A 25,289-nucleotide genomic window follows, 5' to 3' on the forward strand; every position below is an offset into this window, starting at 1 on the left:
GGAAGGGAGAGAGATAGAGAGTTAGAAACATCGATGAGAGAGAAACATCGATCAGCTGCCTCAGGCACACCTCCTACTGGGGATATGCCCGCAACCCAGGTACATGCCCTTGACCGGAATCGAACCTGGGACCTTTCAGTCCGCAGGCCGACGCTCTATCCACTGAGCCAAACCGGTTTCGGCTTACTTTTATTTTTAAAGTATATGTCTGCTGGTTTAGAATTATAAATGGGCAGTTATTTTCTTTTAATGATGTCGATCCATTGTGTTCTGACTCCCATCATTTCTGTGGGAAAGTCAGCTGTCCATCTTTTTGTTGCCCTTTGAATGATTGTCCTTTTTCCTGTGGCTGCTTGTAAGATTTCTCTTTGTCTTTGGTTTCACCAGTCTTACTGTGATTTATGTTGGTGTGGTTTTCTTTGTTCTGCTTGGGGTGCACAGAACTTCTTGAATCCATGGGTTGGTAACTGGAATCCGTTTTAGGAATTTCCTGGCTATTGTCTCTTCAAATATTGCCTCTGCCTCACTTTCTGTTTCTTTTCCTTTTAGGATTCTAATTACATGAATGCTAGCTCTTTTCACTGAGTTTCAAATGCTCTTCTCTAGTTTTTTTCTTTTATGTTTGGGTTTAGATATTCCAGTTCACTGATCTGTCTTCTGTTGTATCTAATCTGCCATTTATGTGGATAACACCTGGTGCTCCTCAAGTGTTGACAGCCATCTCTAATCCACTTCCATCTTTCTCTGTCCATGTTCCTTCCTTCCCCCAGCAAAGTCCAGGTTCTTTATGGGGGGACAGACCTCTTTGATTATGAGGTGCGCAGAACCTTCAACAACGACATGCTCCTGGCCTTTATCAGCAGCAGCTGCATCGCCGCCCTCGTTTACATCCTCACCTCCTGCTCAGGTAGAGCTTCTCTGGAGGTCTTGTCTCCTCCCAGCATGCTCCTATCTGGACAAAGCCTTCCTTCTCAAAAATGCCAGAAATAGTCTTCTCTCCACCATGTCAGAGCTGGTGGGGAAGGGTGCTCAGAAAACACTTTCCAACCCCAGGCAGGTAGGCTGAGGTCCAGAGGCAGGTGGGCCTTACCCAAGGGCTCCCACTCCCGGGACCTCACACAGTTTAACCTTTTGCCCTTTGACCATTATTGTTCTTGCTGGTAACCTTGTTTGGGGGAGTCTGGAGTATTGGAACCTTATTATGGATTATTCTGCACACTGTTTTAGTCCCAAATCAGCCACATTTCTGTCCCCCAGTGTACTTTTCCAATGCTACCTCCCCATGTACCCTAGTTCTTCATACTATGTATACAGTAGGAACTCTCTATTGCCCAAATGAAAATGAAAAAGACATTCATTCATTCATCCATGTAACAAATATTAACTGGGCACCAACTCTGCCTGATGCTCTAAGGTTTCAGGGATCCAGCGGTAAACATCACAGACACACTGCCGATCCCCACGGGGCCTTTGCCTACTGGGATGGCAGGCACAAAATAAATATGTAATGTTTGCAATTTCCTAATGGCCCTTGAGATAAGTTCTGCAAAGATGAGGGCCCTTGAGCAGACTGCCTTACTCAGAGATGGCTTCCTCTGCCCCTCGGGTCTCTGGCTTAGCCCCTTCTCTGGGTATGGAGAACTATGCTGGGCATGGAGGGGGTGCTGAAGAGTACTCCATGGTGGGGGGCAGGTGTGAGGCAGGACCAGCCATGGTCAGGGACACTAAAGAGGGGGTGTGTTCCATGGGGTCCCCCCACTGTATTCCCTGTCCCCTTGCCCCACCCAGTGTTCCTGTCCTTCTTTGGGATCGCCAGCATTGGCCTCAGCTGTCTGGTGGCACTCTTCCTGTACCACGTGGTCTTTGGTGTTCAGTACTTGGGCATCCTCAACGGCGTGGCTGCCTTCGTGATAGTGGGCATTGGTGAGTTGCCCCCGTTGCCATGGCGACGGGCTTCCCACTTGAGAACTCTGCCCCAGAAAGGGCCTTATCCCAGGATGCAAAGCCTGGCTCCTGTGAAGTCTCCAGAAAGTCCCTGTCAGACCTCGAAGCCTCAGAGTGTGGTGGGAGGTAGAATAGGGGTGAGGAGCAGAGCCCTGGCATATGGTGGTGGAAGCCCCAAGGGTGGGAGGAGCAGGTGAGTCTGCTGGATAGAGGTTAAGAATGGTGGGGGAAGTCTAGCAGAGGCAGGAAGGAGGCAAAGATTTGGAAGAAGGAACCTCCTGGGAGTGGGGTGTGGCCAAAGAGCACGGAGGATGGGGCTTGGACTCCTGATGGGTGGACCCGAGGGTCAGCTGGGTCTTTCCGAACTCCAACCTGAGAAGCAGGATTTCCCTGGAGCCTGACCTCTCAGGGCTCCCCTCCCGGTTGGGCCAGGCCAGTGATGGCAAACCTATGACAGGCGTGTCAGAGGTGACACGCGAACTCATTGTTTTTGGTTGGTTTTTCTTTGTTAAATGGCATTTAAATATATAAAATAAATATCAAAAATATAAGTCTTTGTTTTACTATGGTTGCAAAGATCAAAAAATTTCTATATATGACACGGCACCAGAGTTAAGTTAGGGTTTTTCAAAATGCTGACACGCCGAGCTCAAAAGGTTCGCCATCACTGGGCTAGGCCCAGCCTGGGTCTGATCCTGGAGACAGCAGAGTGATCCTGAGCCTGCCCGCTGGCCCGGGACTCCCTCCTGCAGGTGTGGACGACGTCTTTGTGTTCATCAACACCTACCGCCAGGCCACCCACCTGGAAGACCCGCAGCTTCGGATGATCCACACCATCCAGACGGCAGGCAAGGCCACCTTCTTCACCTCCCTGACCACGGCCGCCGCCTACGCAGCCAACGTCTTCTCCCAGGTGGGGGACCGCCCTCTGTGCCTGCCCCTGCCTCCCCGTCTCTCCCATACTCCCCTGGCCCCATTCTCTGCTCCTTCCACCGCCCCTTCTCTTGTGGCCACACAGCCTTTTTCTCAGGCTCTTGCCATGTCGGCAGAATCCATTTTTGTTACTCATCACGATTACCAGAACTTAACAAATGAGACGATTATAATAATACAAATAAAATGTATTATTGATGCTCATTAATAGTAATCCAGCATCTGCCCTGAAGAGCATTTGGCAGTTTTCAAAGCTCTTTTGCATTTAGTCCTCATGAAATACTTGTGACAAAGACGTAATTACATCCCTGTTTTCCTAATAGATAAACTGAGGCCCAGAGAGGTAGCGTGACTTCTCCGAGGTCACACAGCTGGTAACTGGTGAGCCTGACCACGTCTCCTGACCACTGGCTCTTTCCACCCATGGGCTTGGTACTGCGTTGTCATCACTCACACTGACCGTCCTTTGGCCGGCCCCATGCTCCTCTGGGCTTCTGAGTTGGGCTCAGGAGAAGGCTCTGAGTTTGGGTCGGGCTGTTGGTGCTGATAGAACCTGAAAGGCCGTGAGCCTGCTTGAGTTCCTGAGGGGTTTCATCGCCTGGGCTGAGCATCCCATTTAGAAACTGCCGAGCCAGCACGGCCATGGGTGAACCTGAGAGGGGGCGGTGAAGGATTTAGAAAAGACGGACAAGGGAATAAAGCTGGGGCTAGGTGAGACGCTGCCCTCTCTGATGGAGAGATAGCACCACAGCCTGCAAGCCGAGTCTTTATTTTATAGCCAGATTCCACGAGGCAAAGTAAGGGCGTGGTCAAGATGTTTACAATGTTCTCTCGGTTTCAAATCTACTCAATTACATGCACCGGATCAAGCTTTGTTTACTTGCTGCACCTCCGGCAGCCCATATCACTCAGCCACGTGGGACCACAGGTTCAGACCATAAAGTCAAGCTTACAACTATCGCCTTTGGCTATAATTGTGCTGGGACTTGCACGTGGCTTTGCCACAAGAGGATCGTGCCCTCTCATTAGTCCCAGGCTTGAGCCTGTTCAAATGCTGTACCCGCTCTCCACAAGAAACCACTAGATCAGTGGTTCTCAACCTTCTGGCCCTTTCAATACAGTTCCTCATGTTGTGACCCAACCATAAAATTATTTTCTTTGCTACTTCATAACTGTCATGTTGCTACTGTTATGAATCGTCATGTAAATATCTGATATGCAGGATGGTCTTAGGCGACCCCTGTGAAAGGGTCGTTCGACCGCCAAAGGGGTCACGACCCACAGGTTGAGAACCGCTGCACTAGACGCTTTGGGATAATCCAGGCCTTCCTAGAGAACCACATCCAGGAAGCAGGCAGAGCTGAGTCCAAAGCCCACCCCTGCCATTTACTGGCTGTGTGACCTTAGGCAGGTTGTTAACCTCTCTGAGCCTCACTTTCCTCATGTGTGGATTAGGCGGGGACTGAAATGAGATGACTGTGAAAGTGTTTCACAAGCAGTGAAGGCTCGTCTGCTTGTTGCCTACGGTTTTCTCCCGTGCCGGTCCCTGTAACAATTCTGGAACACACCCATTGCTCCAAGCTCCAGGCTCCCTCTTCCTGTCACGTGGCAGCGTTCGCTCCCTTCCCCCTCACTAACGTGTGGCCTGGTCTAACGGGGTGTGTCTGGCTCCCAGTCATTCATGTGATGACGGTGATCGCGCTTGCTCTATGCCAGGCACTGTTCTAGGCAGTGGGCTGCAGCACAGACAGGAGCCTTCTCTCCCTCCCCTGTTGTGTCCCCTGACACCAGCCCTTGCCTTCCAATGTCCTCCTGGGCCAGTGGTCGCCATCCCAGCAGCCTGGCCTCCTCGTCCTGCCTTAGGGAGTGGAGTGGTCTGGGGTCCTGAGTGCCTTTGGCTGTAGAGTCCGCAGGCCCCTGGGCTCCAGGCCTGACCAGCCCCACATCCTTCTGCCCCCTCATCTCTTCTACCTCTCCGTCGCCAGATCCCGGCCGTCCATGACTTTGGCCTGTTCATGTCCCTCATCGTGTCCTGCTGCTGGCTGGCTGTGCTCTTCACCATGCCTGCTGCCCTGGGCATCTGGAGTCTTTACATGGCACCACTAGAGGGCGCCTGCCAGACCAGGTGAGCTGGGCAGGTGGGGTGGGGGGCCTGTCCTCTCCCTGAATGTCCTTAACAGTCCCTTTTGATTCGTTTTTGAGCACCTTTTGTATGCCCAATCCTACGCTGCCCAGGGGACAAGGAAGGAGAAGAGAACCCTGTCGGGTGGTTCCAACTTGTGACCACCTGTGTGTGCCAGGAAGTGGGCAAAGCGCTTTGGTACTGATCATATTGACACCCCCCACCTCCCCCCGGGACCCAGGGAGCTGGTTCCCCTCATTCTGCCCATTTTACAGATGAGGAAACAAGGGCTTGGGGAGGTTAAGCACGTTTTTCCAGGTCACCCACTTAGTAGGCAGCAGAGCCGAATAAACCCAAGAAAACCTGGATCCCAGGCTCTTAGTCAGCATGTTAAATGCCCCCAAGGCTCTGGTCTTGGTGGAGAAACAATATGTAGACACAGGAGCCGTGTGCCAAGTCGGACATATGAGTCCAGAGTTGCTGCGGGAAGCTGAGGGCTCAGGATCTCGTGGGTCGGGTGGCCGGGGAAGGAAGGGAAAGAGGGAAGGAGGGACGGAGGGAGGGAGGGAGGGGAGAAAGGGAATGGGGTCTGCCTAGGCTGGGATACTGAGGAATGAGGGAGGGCCTCTGGCCTGGGGGCAGGACACACAAAGGCAGGAACGTCGGGGTGCCATGTCACCTGACCGTGTGAGCCAGGAGTGGTAGGAAAGGGTTGGAAGCCCAGCTCAGGGTTCAGACTTCACCGCTCGTGGGTGGTGGTGCGGGCTGGGCACTGCCCAAGGCCACTCCAGCTGAGGCACTGCCGTGCACTGTGGGCATTCACATCTGACTATTTATTTTCTTTTAAATGTTTTTATTGATTTTAGAGAGGAACGGAGGACAGATAGAAACATCGATGAGAGAGAAGCATCGATTGGCTGCCTCCTGCACGCCCCCTACTGGGGATCGAGCTCACAACCTGGGCATGTGCCCTGACTGGGAGTTGCACCAGTAACCTCTTGGTTCATGGGTCCACACCTAACCACTAAGCCACACCAGCTGGGCCTCATTTGACTATTTCTATGACAGTTTCAGGACAGAGGCAAAATGTCTTGGGGAAGGATGCGTTTTTTCTAATCTCTACAGAGATTACCAAATATGCGCCCCCCCCCCCATCTCCATCTTCGCCCCCAGCCCCCAGGTTGGGGCCAGGGACCAAGTGGACGCAGTGGGCAGTCTGCCCAGCCTTGGGCTCCAGCCTCAGCCTCTTTGCTCGGCAGCTGGGACCTCGGGCGTAGGATTCAACCTCCCTGCATCTCAGTTGGCTTGTCTGTTTCGGTGAAACGAGTGTAATTCCTGGGTAGGATTCCTGTGAGGATTAGGTGAGAGAATTCCCCTGGGGCTGATAGCTGCTGCCTGGCACCGAGCACTCTTTATGTTCGCCGAGCGCATTGGTCGTGTTCCTAGGGTGAGCCTCGTCTCCCCCACATTCTCTCCACCAAGGCCGTGGCCACACGCTCAGCCCTCCCCACTTCCTTCTCCTCCCGGTCAGGGCCCTGGGCCTGTGCCAGCACAGGCAGGACCCTTGCTTTGGTCACCGTGATGGGTGAGGGTCTGCATGTTGTCATCCCCGCTCCCTGGGTAATGGCTGCTTGGTCACTATTTGTCCCTCAGAGGAGTCGCTGGGGTGATGGAAGGCAGTCAGGGCAGGTTTCTGGAGTCCATGGTGAATGTGCCGGGTGAGATGTCAGTAGCGGCGTGAGACCTGGGTTCCTGTGGTCGCCAGGACCCGGCCCCAGTCTCCCCGGATACCCAGACCATCGAGGCTCACCCCTCTCCCCACTCTCTCCCTAGCTGCCACCAGAAGTGTGGCCGCAAGAGCTCCCTGCACTTCCCCGGGGACGTGTTCGCCACTCCGGAGCGGGCCGGGGGTGGCCCCGCCCAGGGCCCCCTGCCCTACCTGGACGATGACATCCCCTTGCTGAATGTAGAGGAGGAGCCAGGTAAGAGGTGGCACAGGCCTGACCCTGGCAAGACCTGGGGCTGCTCTGCCAGGGGAGTGACTCTGGACAAGATGGTTTGAGGAAGGGCTGGCCCTGAGGCAGGGGGCTGGGCCAGTGGCCTGGGGGCTTCCCCGGAGAGGGTGGAGACAGGGCGGGCTTTGACTCAGGTCTGGGTCTGGGCCAGGCCTCTCACAGGCTCCCCCTGGCGCTTCCCCCCCAACCCCCCTCCCCCCACACCCCACCCCCGCTCTGCCCGGCAGTGTCTCTGGAGCTGGGGGACGTGTCTTTGGTGTCTGTGCCCCCCACGGGCCTGCAGCCCGTCCCTGACAGGGGCAGCCGGGGCCAGCTCATCGCTCAGCTGCAGGAGCTGCTGCACCACTGGGTCCTGTGGTCAGCCGTCAAGAGCCGCTGGGTGATTGTGGGTGAGTGGACCCCCACCCTCCTCACCCTCTATCTTATAACCTCTACCCAGTGTCAGAGTGTGGGGAGCAGACTCCCCCAAAGGACATGTAGGCACTGGGACCCCACCCCGTCCTGCAGATGAGCGAGAGGTCAGAGACCCGCGTTGGCATCCACACTCTCCCTGAGCCTCACCTCCCACCTGTGTCCAATGAAGCTGGTCCTCAACAGCTTTTGTTTACTGAGCACCTACTATGCGCCAGTCACTGTGTTGGGCTCTGAAGTTAGACCAACTCGGCTGAGTTGGACTCCTCATTGTACCATGTGCTAGCTGTGCGACCTTGGCTATGTCCACCCGCCTGTGCCTCAGTTTCCTGTCCTGTGATTGAAGATAGTTACAGGGTCTGTCTCTATGGCACTTGGAAGGCATGGCACAGTGCATGGCATGCAGTAAGTGCTCAATAAACTCCAAGTGCCATTGTTATTATCCTCATTATCAGGGACAGTATTTAGGGCTGTGTGCAAACACTGGACGAGCCAGCTCTCTATAAACTAAATGCTCTGAGATGGTGACTGCTTGTCCAGGAGTGTGAGCTTGTGGCTTATAGCCTGATTCCCAAGTGACGCATAACAAGCAACCCCCACCCCTGGAGGACTGATCCCTAGCAAGCTCCACCCACGGGCTGGCATGCTGGGGTCTGCCCACTCCATGGGAGACCCTGCCCCCTGCTCCCCCATGAAGGGAGCAGCCCTTTGCCAAGGCTCTGGAGGCCTCGCCGGAGCCCCAGCCCCGCCTAGTGTGGCCTCCTTCCCTCGCAGGCCTCTTTGTCTCCATCCTCATCCTGTCCCTGGTGTTTGCCAGCCGGCTCCGCCCCGCCAGCCGGGCCCCCCTGCTCTTCCGGCCCGATACCAACATCCAGGTGCTGCTGGACCTCAAGTACAACCTGAGCGCTGAGGGCATCTCCTGTATCACCTGTTCAGGTGAGGGTTGCTGGGGTCCAACCCCAGCAGGTCCAGGGGTCCCCAAAGATGTGGACGGAGTTGGCGAAGAAGGAATGACACGGAGACAGCGTTCAGTTGATCAGCAGCCTAGCCAGGGTCTCTAGCCAAGTTCTGGTTAGGATCTCCAGCCAGGTTCTGTGTCCATGTTCTCTTGCTAGGTTCTCCAGGTTCTCCAGCCAGGTTCTGTGTCCATGTTCTCTTGCTAGGTTCTCCAGCCAGGTTCTCCAGGTTCTCCAGCCAGGTTCTGTAGCCATGTTCCCTTGCTAGGTTCTCCAGCCAGGTTCTGTCCAGGTTCTCCAGCCAGGTTTAGTCACCAGGTTCTCTTGCCATGTTCTATCCAGGTTCTGTAGCCAGGTTCTGTCTCTAGGTTCTGTGTCCTGTTGTCTTGTTACATCTGTATTTATACCAGTTGATTCCAATCCTATCAATCTCTATTCCAAAGGTTAGGGCATTTCTTATCTCCATTCCAGGGAGTAAAGATTATGTAGCTTAAGCGTGATTGTTCATAGTTAAAGTGATTAACTATCCGCCTGGCACTTAGTTAAGGGGTTTTATTCCCTCCCTAACTTCAGGGGAAAATCCCTACCTGGGGAAACAACCTTTCTCAGAGAGGTGACCTTGGTTAAAACACGTAGCGCCAAGAACAGTATGCCATATACGCCAGGTCCCTTGAAACATGTGCTGTGCAGATGTTTCTTCCCTGCAGCGACTGTGTCAAGCAGCAAGGATGGACCGGCTCCCGGCAAGGGTTCCCATCTGGGGGTCCCCTGTGGGGTCTCAAGAAGTGTTAGCCTGAAAGACGTGAGGCCCACGCTCCATGTTCCCACATTTCATTAAACAAATGCACCCTGGGTGTTGGCTACCTGGCCCTGGGGAGGCCGCAACAGGTAGGACCGGCTTCCTAAGCTCAGGGAGTTCGTCCCACTGCTGGCTGCCAGCCATTGTCATAGTAGACCTGAGCTGTGATGGAGGAAGAACAGGGTGACTGTGGAACACAGCATCATGGAAGGCTTCCTGGAAGAGGCAGCATCTAAGCTGAGACTGGAGGAATGGGAAGGGGTTAGCCAGGCTGGAAGGGAGGGCCGGTGGGGGGCTGGGGCCAGCACGCTGATGGTGGCAGTGGAGTCAAGAGACATTCAGGGAGTGAGATCCATAGGACTTAGTGACAGCGCATGTCCAGGATGAGCAAGGTGGTGAGACAAACATGGCTCCTTGCCTTAGAGATCCTGGGCCAGGCCCTCATTTTACAGAGGGGAGCCTGAAGTCAGGGTTAGGGCAGGGGGAGTCGACCCAAGGTCACCCAGCTTTGATTGGGTCGTTAGAAACCAAATGAGAAGATGCTTGGACGACCGCGCCGGCTCCTGGGAAGAGATCGCTGGCTGCTGTAATTGCCTTCGTCTAATTAGGGCGGTGTTCGCACTGACTCGGCCTCCCCTCGGTAATGGCATCAGCCAAATGCATGATAATTGACTGCGGCTCGGAGAGGTGCCCGAAGAGCCCCTCCTAGATTGGAGCCAGCCCCGGCCACATCCCGGCTCCTCTCCTGCCACCTGGGCTCACAAATTCAGCTCCGTGATCACCGCCGCTCCCAGGGCTCCTGCGATCCCTCGGGGCCAGGAGGCCACGAGCCGCGACCACTCGCCTGTCACAGAGGGACAGGCCCCAGGGTGACCCCGACGTTCCCGGGAGCAGCTGGGGAAGGACCAGAACCCCAGTCGGAGTCCAGCCCCCAGCCTCTTCTGTCTCTTAGCTCTCCGGACTGCCTCTTAAAGGGACCCCTCCTGATTGTAGCAAAAAGGCTTTAGGGGCAGACAAGCCTGGGCCCTCCTGGGGCTCTCAGCCTCTCGGCTCCTCTGCAGGTCCCCCAACCTCCCGGACCCTCCGCTTTCTTCCCCCTCCAATGGGGTTAATAACAGCGACCTCCTAGGAGTGTTGTGAGGATTAAACTTTTGGAGGTGTGACGTTTCTCTCATTAACAAATAAAACCCATCTGCAATGCTTGGGCAAAACAGGAGAGCCTCCAGCACTCCTGCGAGCTGGGAACATTCCGTTTCTAGCTGCCCCTATAAGTGCTCTAATTGAGCATCTATCGCCAGCCCCTATCGCAGCCCCTGGAGGTCCGGTGTCACCCATCTGACAGGAGGGGAGTGAGGCCCTGCGAGGAGGGGGGAAGCTTCAGGAGGCTCTGGCTGGCGGCTGCCTTTCTCTTGCCTTAAAGTTCCTGTACATTCAATATTTGATGTCTTTTATTTATTTTTTATTTTTTTTTAGTTTCACTTAATTTCTTTCAGACCCCTGACACTCCCTCTCCCCAGGCTGAGGGTCCTGGGCTCCATGTCCGTGGGGTTGTCACCGATCCCCGCCCCTGCCCGCCCCCGCCGGGCCCAGCCAGGCCGGCCCTGCTGCCCCTGACCCAGCTCGGGGGTGGGGGTAGGTCTGTTCCAGGAGAAGCCGCACAGCCTGCAGAACAACATCCGGACGTCCCTGGAGAAGAAGAAGCGGGGCTCCGGGGTCCTGTGGGCCAGCCGGCCGGAGGTCACCCCGCAGGGTCAGTGGGCGTGGGGTCTGCCTGGGGTGGGGGTGTCGGGAGACCCTGCCGTGCTAGGACGTGGGAGCCCGTGAGGAGAGCAGGCGGTGGGACAAGAGCCTGTGTTCTTGGGTCGCTGTGGAGGGACTGGGTGGTGGGTGGACTCAGGGTGAACCGGGCCCTCCACCCCTGTCCCACCAGCTGTCCCCAGCCAGCTGTGGGCCCAGCCTGTGGGCTCCCCTCCTGCCACCGCTCCGGCCAGCCTGTGGGCTCCCCTCCTGCCACCGCTCCTCCCAGCCTCTGGGCTCCCCTCCTGCCACCGCTCCTCCCAGCCTGTGGGCTCCCCTCCTGCCACCGTTCCTCCCAGCCTGTGGGCTCCCCTCCTGCCACCGCTCCTCCCAGCCTGTGGGCTCCCCTCCTGCCACCGCTCCTCCCAGCCTCTGGGCTCCCCTCCTGCCACCGCTCCGGCCAGCCTGTGGGCTCCCCTCCTGCCACCGCTCCAGCCTGTGGGCTCCCCTCCTGCCACCGCTCCTCCCAGCCTGTGGGCTCCCCTCCTGCTACCGCTCCTCCCAGCCTGTGGGCTCCCCTCCTGCCACCGCTCCTCCCAGCCTGTGGGCTCCCCTCCTGCCACTGCTCCTCCCAGCCTGTGGGTTCCCCTCCTGCCACCGCTCCTCCCAGCCTGTGGGCTCCCCTCCTGCCACCGCTCCTCCCAGCCTGTGGGCTCCCCTCCTGCCACCGCTCCTCCCAGCCTGTGGGCTCCCCTCCTGCCACCCCTCCGGCCAGCCTGTGGGCTCCCCTCCTGCCACCGCTCCGCCCAGCCTGTGGGCTCCCCTCCTGCCACCGCTCCGCCCAGCCTGTGGGTTCCCCTCCTGCCACCCCTCCAGCCTGTGGGCTCCCCTCCTGCCACCGCTCCTCCCAGCCTGTGGGTTCCCCTCCTGCCACCGCTCCAGCCTGTGGGCTCCCCTCCTGCCACCGCTCCGGCCCAGCCTTTGGGCTCCCCTCCTGCCACCGCTCCGGCCCAGCCTGTGGGCTCTCCTCCTGCCACCGCCCCAGCCAGCCTGAGGGCTCCCCTCCTGCCACCTCTCCGGCCCAGCCTGTGGTGCCCGTGAACCTGCCCTGTGCACCAAACCCATCCTGAGCGGGGGAGGGCAGGGGCTTCCCGACGCTGGGGTCGCCATCAGAGCCGGGGTGCTAGGACACGTGTCAGAATTAAGTGCCCCACAGGGCAGTTCTACATGACCATGGTCACCCCATCTGTGCCCACCATTGTCCTTAGCAGCCCCGGCCCCACCGTTCACACTGCTCCCATCACTGGTGTCACTCACTCCCCTAGTCCATGCCGACACATCTCCACCAACAGCTTCCCATCGCTGCCACTCCCTCCGCCCATGCCACCACCCGAACCGCTGACCGCCACCTCGTTCCTCACTGTCCGTGCAGCCACCTCATCCTGGTGACCACCACCAAGGTCAGGGCTCGGCTCCTCAGTCAGCAGAGGGAGGACTGCTCCAGGGTCAGGGGGAGCCAGTCCCGGTAACTCGGCCCCTTCCACCCCTCTCTTGTCCCCTAGACTCCCCAGGCACCGTGTACGTGTCCAAGGTGAAGAGTAAAGGCCGCCCCGCTGTCTACAGGTTCTCCCTCAACGCCAGCCTGCCTGCCCCCTGGCAGATCGTGTCCCCTGGGGACGGGGAGGTGCCCTCCTTCCAGGTAAGCCCGGGCTGCCGTGAAGTGAGCCACCATGACCAGGGGAGGGGGCCCTCAATGCCTCACTGATGGGCACTGGCCGCACAGGGAAGGGGGGGGGCCAGGCCTATGAGGCTGGAGCTACTGCAGGCAGATGAGGATTCTCTCCCGCCAGTAGCCAGGTCTGTGGCAGGGACCCGCAGGGTGGCGAGAGCATGGGCTACCGAGTCAGCCAGGCCTGGGTTCGAGTCTTGGCTCTGCCATGTATACTCTGTGTCTTTGGGCTGCTTACTTAGTCTCTCTGAGCCTCAGTTTTCGCATCTGTGAAATGGGGATATGAAAAGTGGCAGCCAGGGTTGCTGGAGGTGCATGAGGTAAGGCCTGTGCATTACGTACCATCTGGAGCCTAGTAAGTGCTCAATGAGTGGTGGCTACTAGTTAGATTGTTGTTCTTGGCAGCTGCTCAGAGCCCCAGAAAGAGCCTCCAAAGGCCAGCCCAGGCCTCCAGTTTTTCCTTTTTTCATTTGTGTTTCTTTAAGATGTTACATCCTCCAAAGTGGCACTTAACACGTGTCAGCACATTTGTCCATTTGAAAGATGAGGTGTCTGAGGCATTTCCTGACTCTGAGCCTTTGCATTGCTGTTCCCGCTAGAAAGTGTTCCTTCCAGCTTAATGCATGCTGATGCCTCACTCAGAAGCATCAGCTGCCATGGAGCCCTGTCCTGGCCATCCTTCTTGGTTTGCCCTCCTCTTCCCCTGCCCATTTATCCTGTCTTATCATCATGATTGTTTAATTCCTGGCCCTTAAAAGAACCTACAGCTGTGGTAATCCCAGGTCATGAGGGCAGGGACCACGCCCATCTTGCTCACTGTGTTCTCAGAGCCAGCTCAGGGCCTGGCCTGGAAGAGATGCTCAGTTGAAGGAAAGACTGAGGCCCAGAGAGGGAAGGGAGGATTTGCCCGATCTTCCAACTCGAACCCAGGCCTCCTGTGTTTCTGCCCAAAGCTCTCTCGTCCACTCGGGGGGCCTGGACCGGGTGGGACAGGCAGAAGAGGGAGGGGCCAGAGCCTGAGGCTGGGTGCAGGCCGAGGCAGCCTCCCGGAGTCACGTGTCTTGTCTCTGTCGATCCACTGCTAGGTGTATAGAGCGCCTTTTGGTAACTTCACCAGGAAGCTGACCGCTTGTATGTCTACAGTAGGGCAGCTCCAGGTGGCAAGCCCCGCCCACAGGTGGATGGTGACGACCTTGGCCTGCGACACCAAGCGGGGCTGGAAGTTCGACTTCAGCTTCTATGTGGCCGCCCAGGAGCAGCAGCACACCCGGTAACAGCCTTGCAGATGAGCCCGCTTCCACCGGCCCCGCCCCCTCCCCTCCCTTCCCTCCCTCTCCCCCTCTCTCTGTCCCTCTAGCCAGCAGGTGCCTTTAAGAAGCCCATGTCCCTTTCCACACATCTGTTCAGATATGGCTCTGCCCAGGACAGGGGCGTGGGGACACCGGCAAAGATGGCAGCGTGGCCTGTTCCCCATCTGCCTCCCTCCCTCGCGATGGGCACGAGGCCTCCTCGCTGCTCCTCAGCAGGGCAGGCAGCTCCCGTGCCAGAGCCTTTGCGTTTGCTGTTCCCTCTGCCTACAATGCCATTCCGTTCCCCAGCTCCTCGTGGGGCCGACTTCTTCTGAAGAGTCAGGCCTCAGCCCCCGGGAGAGGCTGTCTCAGACCACAGCTCCCTCCCCAGTTAAAATAGCCACACCTGGTCTCTCATCACTCTCTGGCCCCGTCACCACCTGGGATCTTACTGACCTACTCAGGAGCCTGGCACACCCAGCAGTGGGCACTGTTGGTCATCCCGAGGCAGCTGGGGCATCCTGAGGCAGCTGGGGGCATCCCGAGGCAGCTGGGGGCATCTGGGGCCAGCGGGGGGCATCCCGAGGCAGCTGGGGGCATCCGGAGGCAGCTGGGGGCATCTGGGGCCAGCGGGGGGCATCCCGAGGCAGCTGGGGGCATCCGGAGGCAGCTGGGGGCATCTGGGGCCAGCTGGGGGCATCCTGAGGCAGCTGGGGGCATCCGGCGGCGGCGGGGGGGGGGGCATCCGGAGGCAGCTGGGGTGTCTTTTCTCAGGTTGCATCCCGAGTTCTGGGCCAGGCCCCCGCATGCACTTGTCCAATGAGCTGTAGCAGCCGAGGGCCTCTGCTTTTCTCCATTCATTCATTTAGCAAACACTGCACACCGACAAGCCGGCACCGTGCAGGTGCTGGGGGTACAGGGGGTGCAGTGGTGAATGAGACAGCTGCCCGCGGCCCTCGGGCCCACTAGCGGAGGCAGCCGCTAACAAGTCAACCTTAGTTTCATTACCAATTATGACACGTGCTCCGATAGGAGGAGCCAGGCTGCCATGTGTGGGGCCCTGCACGGGGCTGTGGTCTCTGGCGGCCTGGCCCCAGGACATCCAGCCCCCACGCAAGGCTGAGATCCTCCTGGGTCCGAGGGGTGAGGCGGGAGGCAGGGGGTGAGCAGGAGGGCTTGCTGGGCCCTTCCTCTGGGCACCTTGGCTCAGGGACGGGGGTCCCTCTGCCCACCCTCCCCCGAGCCCAGGGCTGGGCTCACTCTGCATGTACACAACAGCAACTGGGGGAAGGCTTCCTGGACGAGCTTAGAACATTCTAGAAAGAACCTTGAGCTATATCAGGTCCAGTGGCCAGCAAACTGACCGTAGAACCCTTTCTTCAAGGCAGAATCTTGAGTCCCCTTAACTGTTGAGGTTGAGGTGAGGTGGTATCAGGGAGCTCCTGAGCAGGGACCCTCAAGGCTGGCCTTGGACCCCTCTGTGAACTCTTGCACCCCCTAGAGGGCAGTTTGGAAACTGTTGGTCTCCTGCACCCCTCAGGCCACAGGTGGGGAGACACTCATGTAGGGGAAGGGCCTTGAGCAGGCCCATACAATGGGCTTTGGCCTCCAATCCCCAACCCCCAACTGGAGGCCAAATCCCTGTGCTGGGGGAGCCCCATCTATCCCCTGCATTCTTCCAACCCCACACATGACCACACTTGCCTCGCCTCCCTGAGTCCTCCCAGCCTCCCTGGCTTCAGTCCCAACCTCCCTGGCTTCAGTCCGGCCTCCCCGAGTCCTCCTAGCCTCCCTAGCTTCAGTCCGGCCTTCCCGAGTCCTCCTAGCCTTCCTGGCCTCAGTCCAGCCTCCCTGGCCTCAGTCCGGCCTCCTTGCCTCCACAGGAAGCTGTACTTTGCACAGTACCACAGGCCGCCTTTCCACGGGCGCGTGTGTGCGACGCCTCCCGGCTGCCTGCTCAGCTCCAGCCCTGACGGGCCCACCAAAGGCTTCTTCTATGTGCCCAGTGAGAAAGGTACTTGTGGGGAGACCACAGTGGGGCCGGGGGGCTGGTCCCGCCTCCGGTACAATTGTGACTCCCCTGCAGGGCCCAGGGCCCGCCTCTCGGCCACTTTCGGCTTCAACCCCTGCGTGAACACGGGCTGCGGGAAGCCGGCGGTGCGGCCGCTGGTGGACACGGGGGCCATGGTCTTTGTGGTCTTCGGCATCGTGGGCATCAACCGCACTCGACAGGTGGACAACCACGTCATCGGGGACCCGGTACGTGGACCAGGTGCCCAAGGGCCCGACTAAGCAGTGTGCCAACGAGTAGCAGCCCTGAGGCCACCCCCCCAGCCCTCCACACGCCCTCCCCTGGCTGGCAGGACCCCCGCAGCCCCTGGCTATCGTTTCTTTTGAGGACTGAGCAGAGTTGAGGTCTCAGAATCACCCAGGAATCTGGATACATTGGGGGTCTGAGTTGGCTGTCCTCACCATGGGGGCTGGTGTGGAGATGAAGATAATACAGGTGCAAAGCTGCCTGCCCTTCGGCTGCAGGGGTCCCCGCCTGTGGGGTCTCTCTCTCCCCTCGTACGCGTTTGTGTTCTGTGCTGGGCTCTCGGGCATTTGAAGGGAGAAGGCTGATGGGGCTGTGACCACGTGTGTTCCTGGCGCGCAGTGGGAGCGGGGCATGTGGGAGGAAGGACGACGTGGCGCGATCAGGCCGCTGCCTTGAGCAGTCAGTCCACCTGCGAGTCCAGAGTCAGACAGGAAGTCCTTTGGGGAGCCGGGGCGGGGGTGGGGGGCGGAGATCTGTCTGCTCAGGCCAGCCCGAGAGTTGTGGTGTTCAGAGGAGGCTGGGAGGCTGGGAGGAGGACAGGCCGCCTGCCAGGGAGGACGTGAGGGGTTTGGCTGTGGGGAGGGGGAGGAGAAAGCAGGAAGCGGGTTGGGGGTGGAGGGGCTGTGAGTGGAAGCAAGGAGGTGAGACTAAGGGACCCAGGGCTGCGTTCCCGACTCACTGAGCGGCCTGCACCGCTTGTGTCTCCTTGGGAAAGGGCAGCGTCATCTATGACAGCGGCTTTGACCTCTTCAAAGAAATTGGGCACCTGTGCCGCCTCTGCAAGGCCATCGCGGGGAACGTGGAGCTGGTGAAGCCAGGCGGGGCCCAGTGCCTGCCCTCAGGTGTGTGGGGAGCCAGGCCCTCAGAGGGAGGAGGGACTGGGGGCACCGGGGTATCTGCAGACATGCATGAGTGCTTGAGTGTCCGCACTGGGGTTGGGGGTGTGCGAACATTTGTGTGTCTCATGTGTGATGGGCTCATGTGTGAATGGGAATTGGCCCAGAGGTGCCGTGTGTGGTGACATGTGTGGGCACACCTGCAGGAGTAGCTTTTCTAAAATTGGGGGCACGGGCTGGCCCACAGGTGCCCCCAGGCCTCCCTGAGAGGGCATAAGACGTCACTCTCCACCCTGGGGGCAGATGGGTGCTGTGGGTTCCCAACGTTGCCAATGGTTACACACACTTTAAACTTGGAGGTTAGAGGGAGGGCGTGTGCCCCTCCCACACGCGCACACACACAGGTGAGCACGAGTGCACGGTGGGAGGGGCGGCCGGGGGTGGGGTGCCCTCCCAGGTAACCGCCTCCCCTCTCTCCTTCTCCCCGCAGGCTACAGCATCTCCGCCTTCCTGCAGATGCTGCACCCTGAGTGCAAGGAGCTGCCCGAGCCCAACCTGCTCCCGGGGCAGCTGTCGCACGGGGCCGTGGGCGTGAAGGAGGGGCGCGTGCAGTGGATCTCCATGGCCTTTGAGTCGGTGAGCCCCCGGTCGCCTCCCGTGCGCCCCCCTGCTCCCTGGCCCTTGTCCCAGAGCAGAGAGCTTGCTCTTCAGAGGGGGATACAGGCCCGGAGGGGTGCGACTGCTCGTCCAGGTCGCCGGTGAGTGAGCTCAGGTGGAGGCCAAACCACAGAGCCAGGGCTCGGCCTTTCTTTCTTTTTTCTTTTTTTGTTAATCCTCACCCAAAGATATTTTTCCATTGGATTTTAGACAGAGAGTGGAGGAGAGAGGGAAAGACAGAGAGAAACATCGATGTGAGAGAAACACATGGATTGGTTGCCTCCTGCATGAGCCCTGACCAGGGCCCTGGCCGGGGAGGAACCTGCAACTGAGATATGTGCCCGTGACTGAATTCGAACCTGGGATCCTTTGGTCCACAGGCCAATGCTCTATCCACTGAGCCAAACCAGCCAGGGCAGAGCTCAGCCTTTCTACATGCGGGCGGCCAGCAGCTCCCTGCACCCTCTCTCCCCACCTGCCTGGGTCTAGTAGTTTGGCAGCCTCTGGGCTGCAGGGACAGGTGGGGTGGGGTGGGGGAAAGAGCAGGATGTTCCCCTTTGCCATGTGGGGGGGCTCCCCCTAGGGGGCCTGGGAAGCCAGGGGACTGGCCATCCCATAGCTCATTGCTTCCTCTCTCACCTGGACACTCCTGGGCTCTGCCCAAGGAGGCACACATGTGCGCACACACACGCACACACACATGCACACACATGCCCTGGGCATCTGCGGGCCTTGCCCAGCTGTCCCTGCTGCCTCCCCTGCTGAGACCTGGGCCCAGTCCTGCTCTGACCCCCATGGGCTCTGTGTCCCAGAGCAAATAGCTCGTCCCCTGTGGCAGGGTCACAGATCCCTGCCCTCCAATGGCCACCGAGAAGCAGCAGGGACACCACGTGAGGGCGTTGGGGAGTGAGAATGACAGTGACGCGGGTACAACTGGAAGCCGATTCTTGTTCTCTGTCCCCAACCCTGCTTTCCTTCCCGCCCCATGTGCCACTCACGGCACAGGTGACCGCCACCAGCGAGGGGTCCCAGGGACCCTCCCAGCCCTCAGTGAGCCCCAGGCTAATGCAGACACCGGTTCAAAGCCGAGGAAGTTGTTTTAACTGTGGTGAAATATGTGTAAGAAAACTGACCATCTTGAATGTATAGTTCAGTAATATTAAGTATATTCACATTGTTGTACAACCACCACCCCATCTATCTCTTAACTGTCCGTCTTACAAAACTAAAGCTCCGTCCCCATTGAACACTAATTCCCCACTCCCCTCCCCCTGCCCTGGCACCCACCACCCTCCTCCCTGCCTCTGTGAATCTGGCTCCTCTGGGTGCCCACAGAGGTGGGATCGCACAGGACTGGTCTTTTTGTGTCTGGCTCATCTCGCTTGGCATACTGTCCTCCCGGTTGGTCCATGCTGCAGCACGAGTCAGAGTGTCCTTCCCTTTTTAAAAAAAAATGTTTTCATTGAGCAGAAGGGAGAGGGAGAGAGAGATAGAAACATCAATGATGAGAGAGAATCATCCATCAGCTGCCTCCTGCACGCCGCCTCCTGGGACCGAGCCTGACACCCGGGCAGGTGCCCTGACCGGGAATCAACCCATGACCTGGTGCATAGGTCAGCCTTCAACCACTGAGCCATGCCAGCCCGGCAGAATGTCCGTCCTTTTTAAGGCTGAAACCTCAGACAGTTTCAGAGAGGAGAGGATCCCTGCTCAGGCTTCTCTGCATGACAGATGTCACGTCCAAGCTGACCACCTCCACCCTACCCTCAGTGCACACACACACACACACACACACACACACACACACACGTGCACAGACACACTGGACATGTCTGTTCTCAGGGAGTGGCCGGTGAGCCCACACAGGGGGAAGGCCCAGAGGAGGGGGAGTGCCGTGTCTTCTCCCCCCACAGCTCCCAGCGCTGGGCCCTGTGAACCAGACAGGCCACGCTCGGCCTCCCTAGACGCAGTCCAGCCAGGAGGCGGGCAGGTTGCCGGGCAGTGATGAGAACTACGATTCAGAGTTTGGGTGCCCTCCTGCTCAGGGGCATCAGGCCATTCTCTGACCCTGAATCTGGGCCACTGAAACAGTAATGATAGGTTTCTCTCAATAGGTTTCTTGCAGAGGGCAGAGGCTGCCCACCTTGGGGTATCCCGGAAGGCTTCCTGGAGGAGACAGGACGTAGAGAGCCTTGGAGGATGAGCGGGAGCTGGCTTGCAGGCCGAGGGTGGGACACAGACCACAGGGGCGCTGGGAGCTGAGGTGGCTCTGGGAACGGGGCAGCGACTTTGGTGCCCTGGAACTGGCCGTGGCTGTGAGAATCATACGTGTCCCCAGAAGCCGGCGGGCGGTCATCTTGGATTGGCTTGCCCTCCACTCCCCACAGACAACACCCTCTGTTCACAGGTGGCCACGAACTGGCTGCATCTGCCCCAGGAGTAGGACCAGCCGTGGCCTGGGAAGGGCGAGGGGGCCACAGCCACCCACCCGTCTCACTGGCTGTGTCCCCCACAGACCACGTACAAGGGCAAGTCCTCCTTCCAGACCTACTCCGACTATCTGCGCTGGGAGAGCTTCCTACAGCAGCAGCTGCAGACCTTCCCGGAGGGCTCGGCCCTGCGCCGCGGCTTCCAGACCTGCGAGCACTGGAAGCAGATCTTCATGGAGATCATAGGCGAGCAGCCGCCCGGCCCTGCCCCTCCCCCCCAACCCCCAGGCTCCCGGTGGGGTGGGTGGTGGCCGCGGACAGGGAGGTGACCGGGGCAGGGAGGGCAGGCCGTGGCCGTTCTGAGCCACACTGTCATCCTCTCCATCCTGGCCTAGAGCCCTGGAGGGAGACGGGAAGAACCCAGCGGCCGGGAACACCGGTCAGCAGCCGGAGTTTGGTCCCCCTGCTCAGGGCTTCTGGCCACATTCTCTGGCCCTGAACTTGGCCACCTAGAAAGGGAAAGCAATGGCCATATGGCCGCCTGGTATCATTTCAGTGCCGGGCCCTGTGCTCCTGGTCTGGGCTATCTCTTCTTAAAAATATATATATTTTTATTGATTTCAGAGAGGAAGGGAGAGGGAGAAAGAGATAGAAACATCAATGATGAGAGAATCATGGATCGGCTGCCTCCTGCACGCCCCATGCTGGGGATCAAGCCCGCAACCCGGGCATGTGCCCTGACCGGGAATTGAACTGTGACCTCCTGGTTCATAGGTCGATGCTCAACCACTGAGCCACACCAGCCGGGCTGTGCTATCTCTTTAAACTCCAAATGAGGCCTGTGGGTTAGACACTGTTATTGCCCCATTTTACAGATGAAGAAATGGAGGCTCTGGGAGGTCAAGTGACTTTCCCCGAGTGACACAGCCAGCTGTGACTGTGCCCTCGGTTTAACCCCTGTGACCTCTGAACCCTGAGGGTGAGGGAGGGTTGTGGGCGTCCCACCTCGCAGCCCAGCTGAGGACCCCCTTCTCTCGCCTCGCAGGGGTGCAGAGCGCCCTGTACGGCCTGGCCCTCTCCTTGCTCATCTGCGTGGCCGCGGTGGCCGTGTTCACCACCCACGTGCTGCTCCTGCTGCCGGTGCTCCTGAGTATCCTGGGTATGTGGCCGGGCCAGGACCCGGCCGGGTCCCGCTGGTGGCCGCCCATCGGCAGCTTTCTCTCAGCCCTTAACTGTCACTTCTCCCCAAAGATGGCTTCCTGGCCAACCCTACCCTGACCCCCGGCAAAGTGCCCCTCTGCTTGGTGTTGTCCCGGCAACAGGGGTTCATAGCTGTGGGCCCAGGGACACCCAGTGCACCTGGGTCCCCCCAGCTCTCTCTGGCCCTGGCCCTCCTGCCACCAGAGGTGGTAGACTTCACCCCATCCCCCAGAGGCCCTCTGAATCCCCTCAGGCCCCCCGGGACTGGGTGGTGGGCAGGTCTGAGCTGCCTGCTGCTGCCCCTGCCCCGCAGGCATCGTCTGCCTCGTGGTGACCATCATGTACTGGAGCGGCTGGGAGATGGGCGCCGTGGAAGCCATCTCGCTGTCCATCCTCGTCGGCTCCTCTGTGGACTACTGCGTCCACCTGGTGGAGGGCTACCTGCTGGCCGGAGAGAACCTGCCCCCACACCAGGCCGAGGTGAGCAGCCTGCCTGCCTTACGGCTCCCCATAAGCCTTCCCGCCCCAGTGCAGCGGAGGGACACCTCCTTCACGCCCAGGTGTGTTCTAGAAGCTGTGGCTCCCAGGGCCCATCTCCCAGGGGACGTAAGCTCCGAGGCAGCTCCCCCAAAGCAGCGCTGTGGGCCCGGGCGGGTCCATCCCTCGGCCTCCCTAAGTGAGCGTGAGGGGCGGACCAGGCGGCATCCAAGGGCCTTTACTGCTTCTGGGCTCCTGAGTCCGCGTCTCATCCTGCAGTCCGCGGAGCAGGGCTGGGTCCTCGTTCATGACCCCGAGGCCACCGGCTGGCCCTGTGTGGCTTAGTGAGAACATGCCCTTGACTCGGGGCCAAAAACAGCTCTGGGTCAGAAACTTTTCATTTCATCCTTGTTCGGAATTGTATTGATGTGAAAACACTCATAAATAAGTTATTTATACATTTAGCTTCTTTTGGTCAAAAGAAGGAAATCAGTTCCAGTTAGGGTTCCCATTTATGAGGACCTACTGTGCAGATCATCACCATCTTGGTTGTCATAGCAGCACTTCATGCATCCCCACTGTGCACGGAGCCGCTGGGGGGGAACCATGTCATCCTCACCCCAACCCTGTGGAGTAGCCGCTATAATTATCCCACTTACGGAAGCAGAACCGGGGGCTCCCAGGGGCAGGGCTGGCCTTGGGCAGGGGTGCATGTTTACCCAGCATCCAAGCCCCCAACCCTGGCCCCAGGCAGGGAGGGACGCCGGGTCACGTCAGGTCCCTGCCCCCAGCTTCTGCTCTCACCCGCCCCCACCCAGGACGCCCACTCGCAGCGCCAGTGGCGGACGCTGGAGGCCGTGCGGCACGTGGGCGTGGCCATCGTCTCCAGTGCCCTCACCACGGTCATCGCCACGGTGCCCCTCTTCTTCTGCATCATCGCCCCGTTCGCCAAGTTCGGCAAGATCGTCGCTCTCAACACGGGCGTCTCCATCCTCTACACGCTCACGGTCAGCACGGCCCTGCTGGGCATCATGGCACCCGGCTCCTTCACGCGGACCAGGACTTCCTTCCTCAAGGCCCTGGGCGCCGTGCTCCTGGCGGGGGCCCTGGGGCTGGGCGCCTGCCTCCTGCTCCTGTGGAGTGGCTATAAGGTCCCGCTGCCCAACGGGACCTCCCTGTAGCCCGGGCCCCGGGCCCTGACTGGCTCACTTTGGTCCAACGGGTGGGGACGAGACCCTGGTCCCGTGACCCCAGAGGGACTTTGTTCCCCAGCTCGGCTCCAGCTAGTTTCTGTTCCCACCCGAGGCCCACACTGCCTTCATCCCAGTGGCCAGCCGGAGCTGGGTGGTGAAGCCGGCTGCCACCCTGCCCTGCCAGGCTGCTGGCAGCCACACGGGGTTCCCCCTGACAGCAGGAGAAGCCAGCCCTCCTCCCATGCCTGGGCACCACGGAGGTCTCCCTCCCACACTGCCTCGGTGCGCACAACTTGCTGAGGTGGGTGCGACAGGGCTCCCATTCTACAGATGTGAAAACTGAGGCACCAGGAGGCAAAGTGACCGACCCGTAGCTGGGTCAGTGGCAGAGCCAGAGCTACTTCCTGAGCCCCATGCCTCCCTTGGGGACTTTGCAGGAAGAGCAAGCACAGTGATTTCAAGGGCAGGGGCCTCGTATACCCCCTGTCCCTCCTCCCCCACTTCAGCTTTACTAGGCCAGTGCTGGGTGCTCCCGTGGTCCTCCCCAGGCCTTTTGGTCCTGGCCAGAGAGGACACAGGGACCAGCCTGGGTTCTGCATGTCCTACCCTTGCCCCCGGCCTTAAGGGGCCCTTTCAAGACCCTCCCCGAGGGCTTTGTGGCCCCAGCACAACCTTCCTTACAGAGCCGCCGTCTCCCTGACCTGACTCTAGGGGTGGAACCTGGGGGAGGGGCAGCCCCGGGAGGCCAGCTGGCCGTGCCCGCTGCCTGCTCACAGCAGATGGTTTCTATTAAAGTGAAATGAAACCGCAGACCGCCGCCATTAACACGAGAATTTTAAGCACCACTGGCTGTATCATGTTTTTAAAGTTGAAATAACTCAGTGTCCGCATGCTGCCCAGAGCCTGGCATGAGGGGTGGGGCTGGCCTGGAAGGAGACGGAGGTAGGAGGAGCGTGCGGGCCGCTGGGGCCCAGGGCCAGGGAGTGCTCTGCTGGCCCAGGGCAAGGCTGGGGGCCTTTGGGGCTCACTGGGTGCCCCTTTGTTTAAGGGGCCCATCTGGCTCCCCAGTTGGGACATCTTTACATGCCGTTGGTGTGCCTGGCCTTGTGCTGGGCACTGACCTTTCTCGTTGGGGCAGACATTGCCCCTGGGCTCTGGGGAGCTGGACACGGGCTGAGCTGGGCCTGAGCCCTGAGAGTGGGAAAGATGTCATCAGGGTGGCCTCCAGGCCAGCTCACCTGGCCGTCTGTGAGCGTGAAGGGGGCTGAGGACGCAGGACGTGGGCAACGCCATGTGCCCTGCCGAGCGCACACCTGGCACCGAGGAGCTGCTTGGTATCTGTCGAGGGAACGTCACACCTACAGACCCACCATCCGTGGTGAGACATGCCAAACCAGCCATGAATGGTACAAGGTGACACAGATGGCATTGTGCGGGGGGTTGTGTGAGTCGGCTGGAGCTGCCATCACACAATGCCACAAGCTGGGCGGCTTATAGCCACAGACATTCACTCGCACACAGTCCTGGAGGCTGGAAGTCCAAAGTGAAGGTGTCGGCAGGGCTGGTTCCCCTGGAGGTTCTGAGGAGGGTGTGTTCCGAGCCTGGCTCCTGGCTTCTGGTGTTGCCAGCATCCTTGGCGTGCCTTGGTGTGCGGACATCTCTGCCTCCGCCTTCTCCGGCCCATCTTTTCTGTCCTGTTCCCATCACCGCCCCTCTCAGAAGGACACCGGTCGGCTTGGATTAGGGCCCACCCTGGTGACCTTAACTCCATCACCTGCAAAGACCTATTTCCAAGTAAGCTCACAGTCACAGGTACCAGGGTTCGACATATCTTTGGGGGTTGAACGTGGGTCAGCTCATTGGTTAGCCTTAAGGAGTAGGTGCTGTCATAGGCATGTCACACATGGGGAAACCAAGGCTCCAAGAAACCAACTTGGCTGGGTCACTCGGGTAGTGATGGTGGGGCCAGACCGAGCCCCACCGCCTGCCTGCCTGCCGAGGGTGCACCCCCTGTTCAGTGGGCAGCCTCCCGGAAAATTAAGGTTGGTGACAGCCGCAGGAATGTTCAAGGTTGGTGCTTGAATCAGGAGGCCCGTTCTTAGAACATTTGGAATGAAACCCTTGAGTTTGTACAATATCTCACACTGAAGCATTTTCCCGTCAACCTTGTATGAACCTGAGCCCTGGGAGGCCCAGCGGAGAGCGCTGTGGCTGAGGGTCAGGGTTGCCTGGGGACCACACAGTC

The 25,289-nt window shown here is 59.2% G+C and overlaps 1 protein-coding gene across 1 annotated transcript in view; it reads left to right on the plus strand.

Annotated features, from left to right (window-relative positions):
- DISP3 (dispatched RND transporter family member 3) overlaps nucleotides 1-23,988 on the plus strand; it is a 45,696-nt gene extending 21,708 nt beyond the window's left edge. The window contains exons 4-21 of the mRNA XM_036352655.1: nucleotides 771-907; nucleotides 1,789-1,923; nucleotides 2,697-2,857; nucleotides 4,863-5,002; nucleotides 6,833-6,981; nucleotides 7,242-7,403; nucleotides 8,200-8,361; nucleotides 10,817-10,930; nucleotides 12,480-12,616; nucleotides 13,732-13,916; nucleotides 15,819-15,949; nucleotides 16,022-16,194; nucleotides 16,968-17,094; nucleotides 17,579-17,724; nucleotides 20,261-20,420; nucleotides 21,220-21,333; nucleotides 21,688-21,854; nucleotides 22,670-23,988. Of these exons, the coding sequence (XP_036208548.1) occupies nucleotides 771-907; nucleotides 1,789-1,923; nucleotides 2,697-2,857; nucleotides 4,863-5,002; nucleotides 6,833-6,981; nucleotides 7,242-7,403; nucleotides 8,200-8,361; nucleotides 10,817-10,930; nucleotides 12,480-12,616; nucleotides 13,732-13,916; nucleotides 15,819-15,949; nucleotides 16,022-16,194; nucleotides 16,968-17,094; nucleotides 17,579-17,724; nucleotides 20,261-20,420; nucleotides 21,220-21,333; nucleotides 21,688-21,854; nucleotides 22,670-23,032 (2,863 nt within the window). The 3' untranslated portion in view covers nucleotides 23,033-23,988. The remainder of the gene's footprint in view (nucleotides 1-770; nucleotides 908-1,788; nucleotides 1,924-2,696; nucleotides 2,858-4,862; nucleotides 5,003-6,832; nucleotides 6,982-7,241; nucleotides 7,404-8,199; nucleotides 8,362-10,816; nucleotides 10,931-12,479; nucleotides 12,617-13,731; nucleotides 13,917-15,818; nucleotides 15,950-16,021; nucleotides 16,195-16,967; nucleotides 17,095-17,578; nucleotides 17,725-20,260; nucleotides 20,421-21,219; nucleotides 21,334-21,687; nucleotides 21,855-22,669) is intronic.
- Nucleotides 23,989-25,289: the final 1,301 nt, after the last annotated feature.

This window comes from Myotis myotis, unplaced genomic scaffold (genome assembly GCF_014108235.1).
Source record: "Myotis myotis isolate mMyoMyo1 unplaced genomic scaffold, mMyoMyo1.p scaffold_m19_p_2, whole genome shotgun sequence".
In the NCBI taxonomy this organism is placed as follows: Eukaryota; Metazoa; Chordata; class Mammalia; order Chiroptera; family Vespertilionidae; genus Myotis; species Myotis myotis.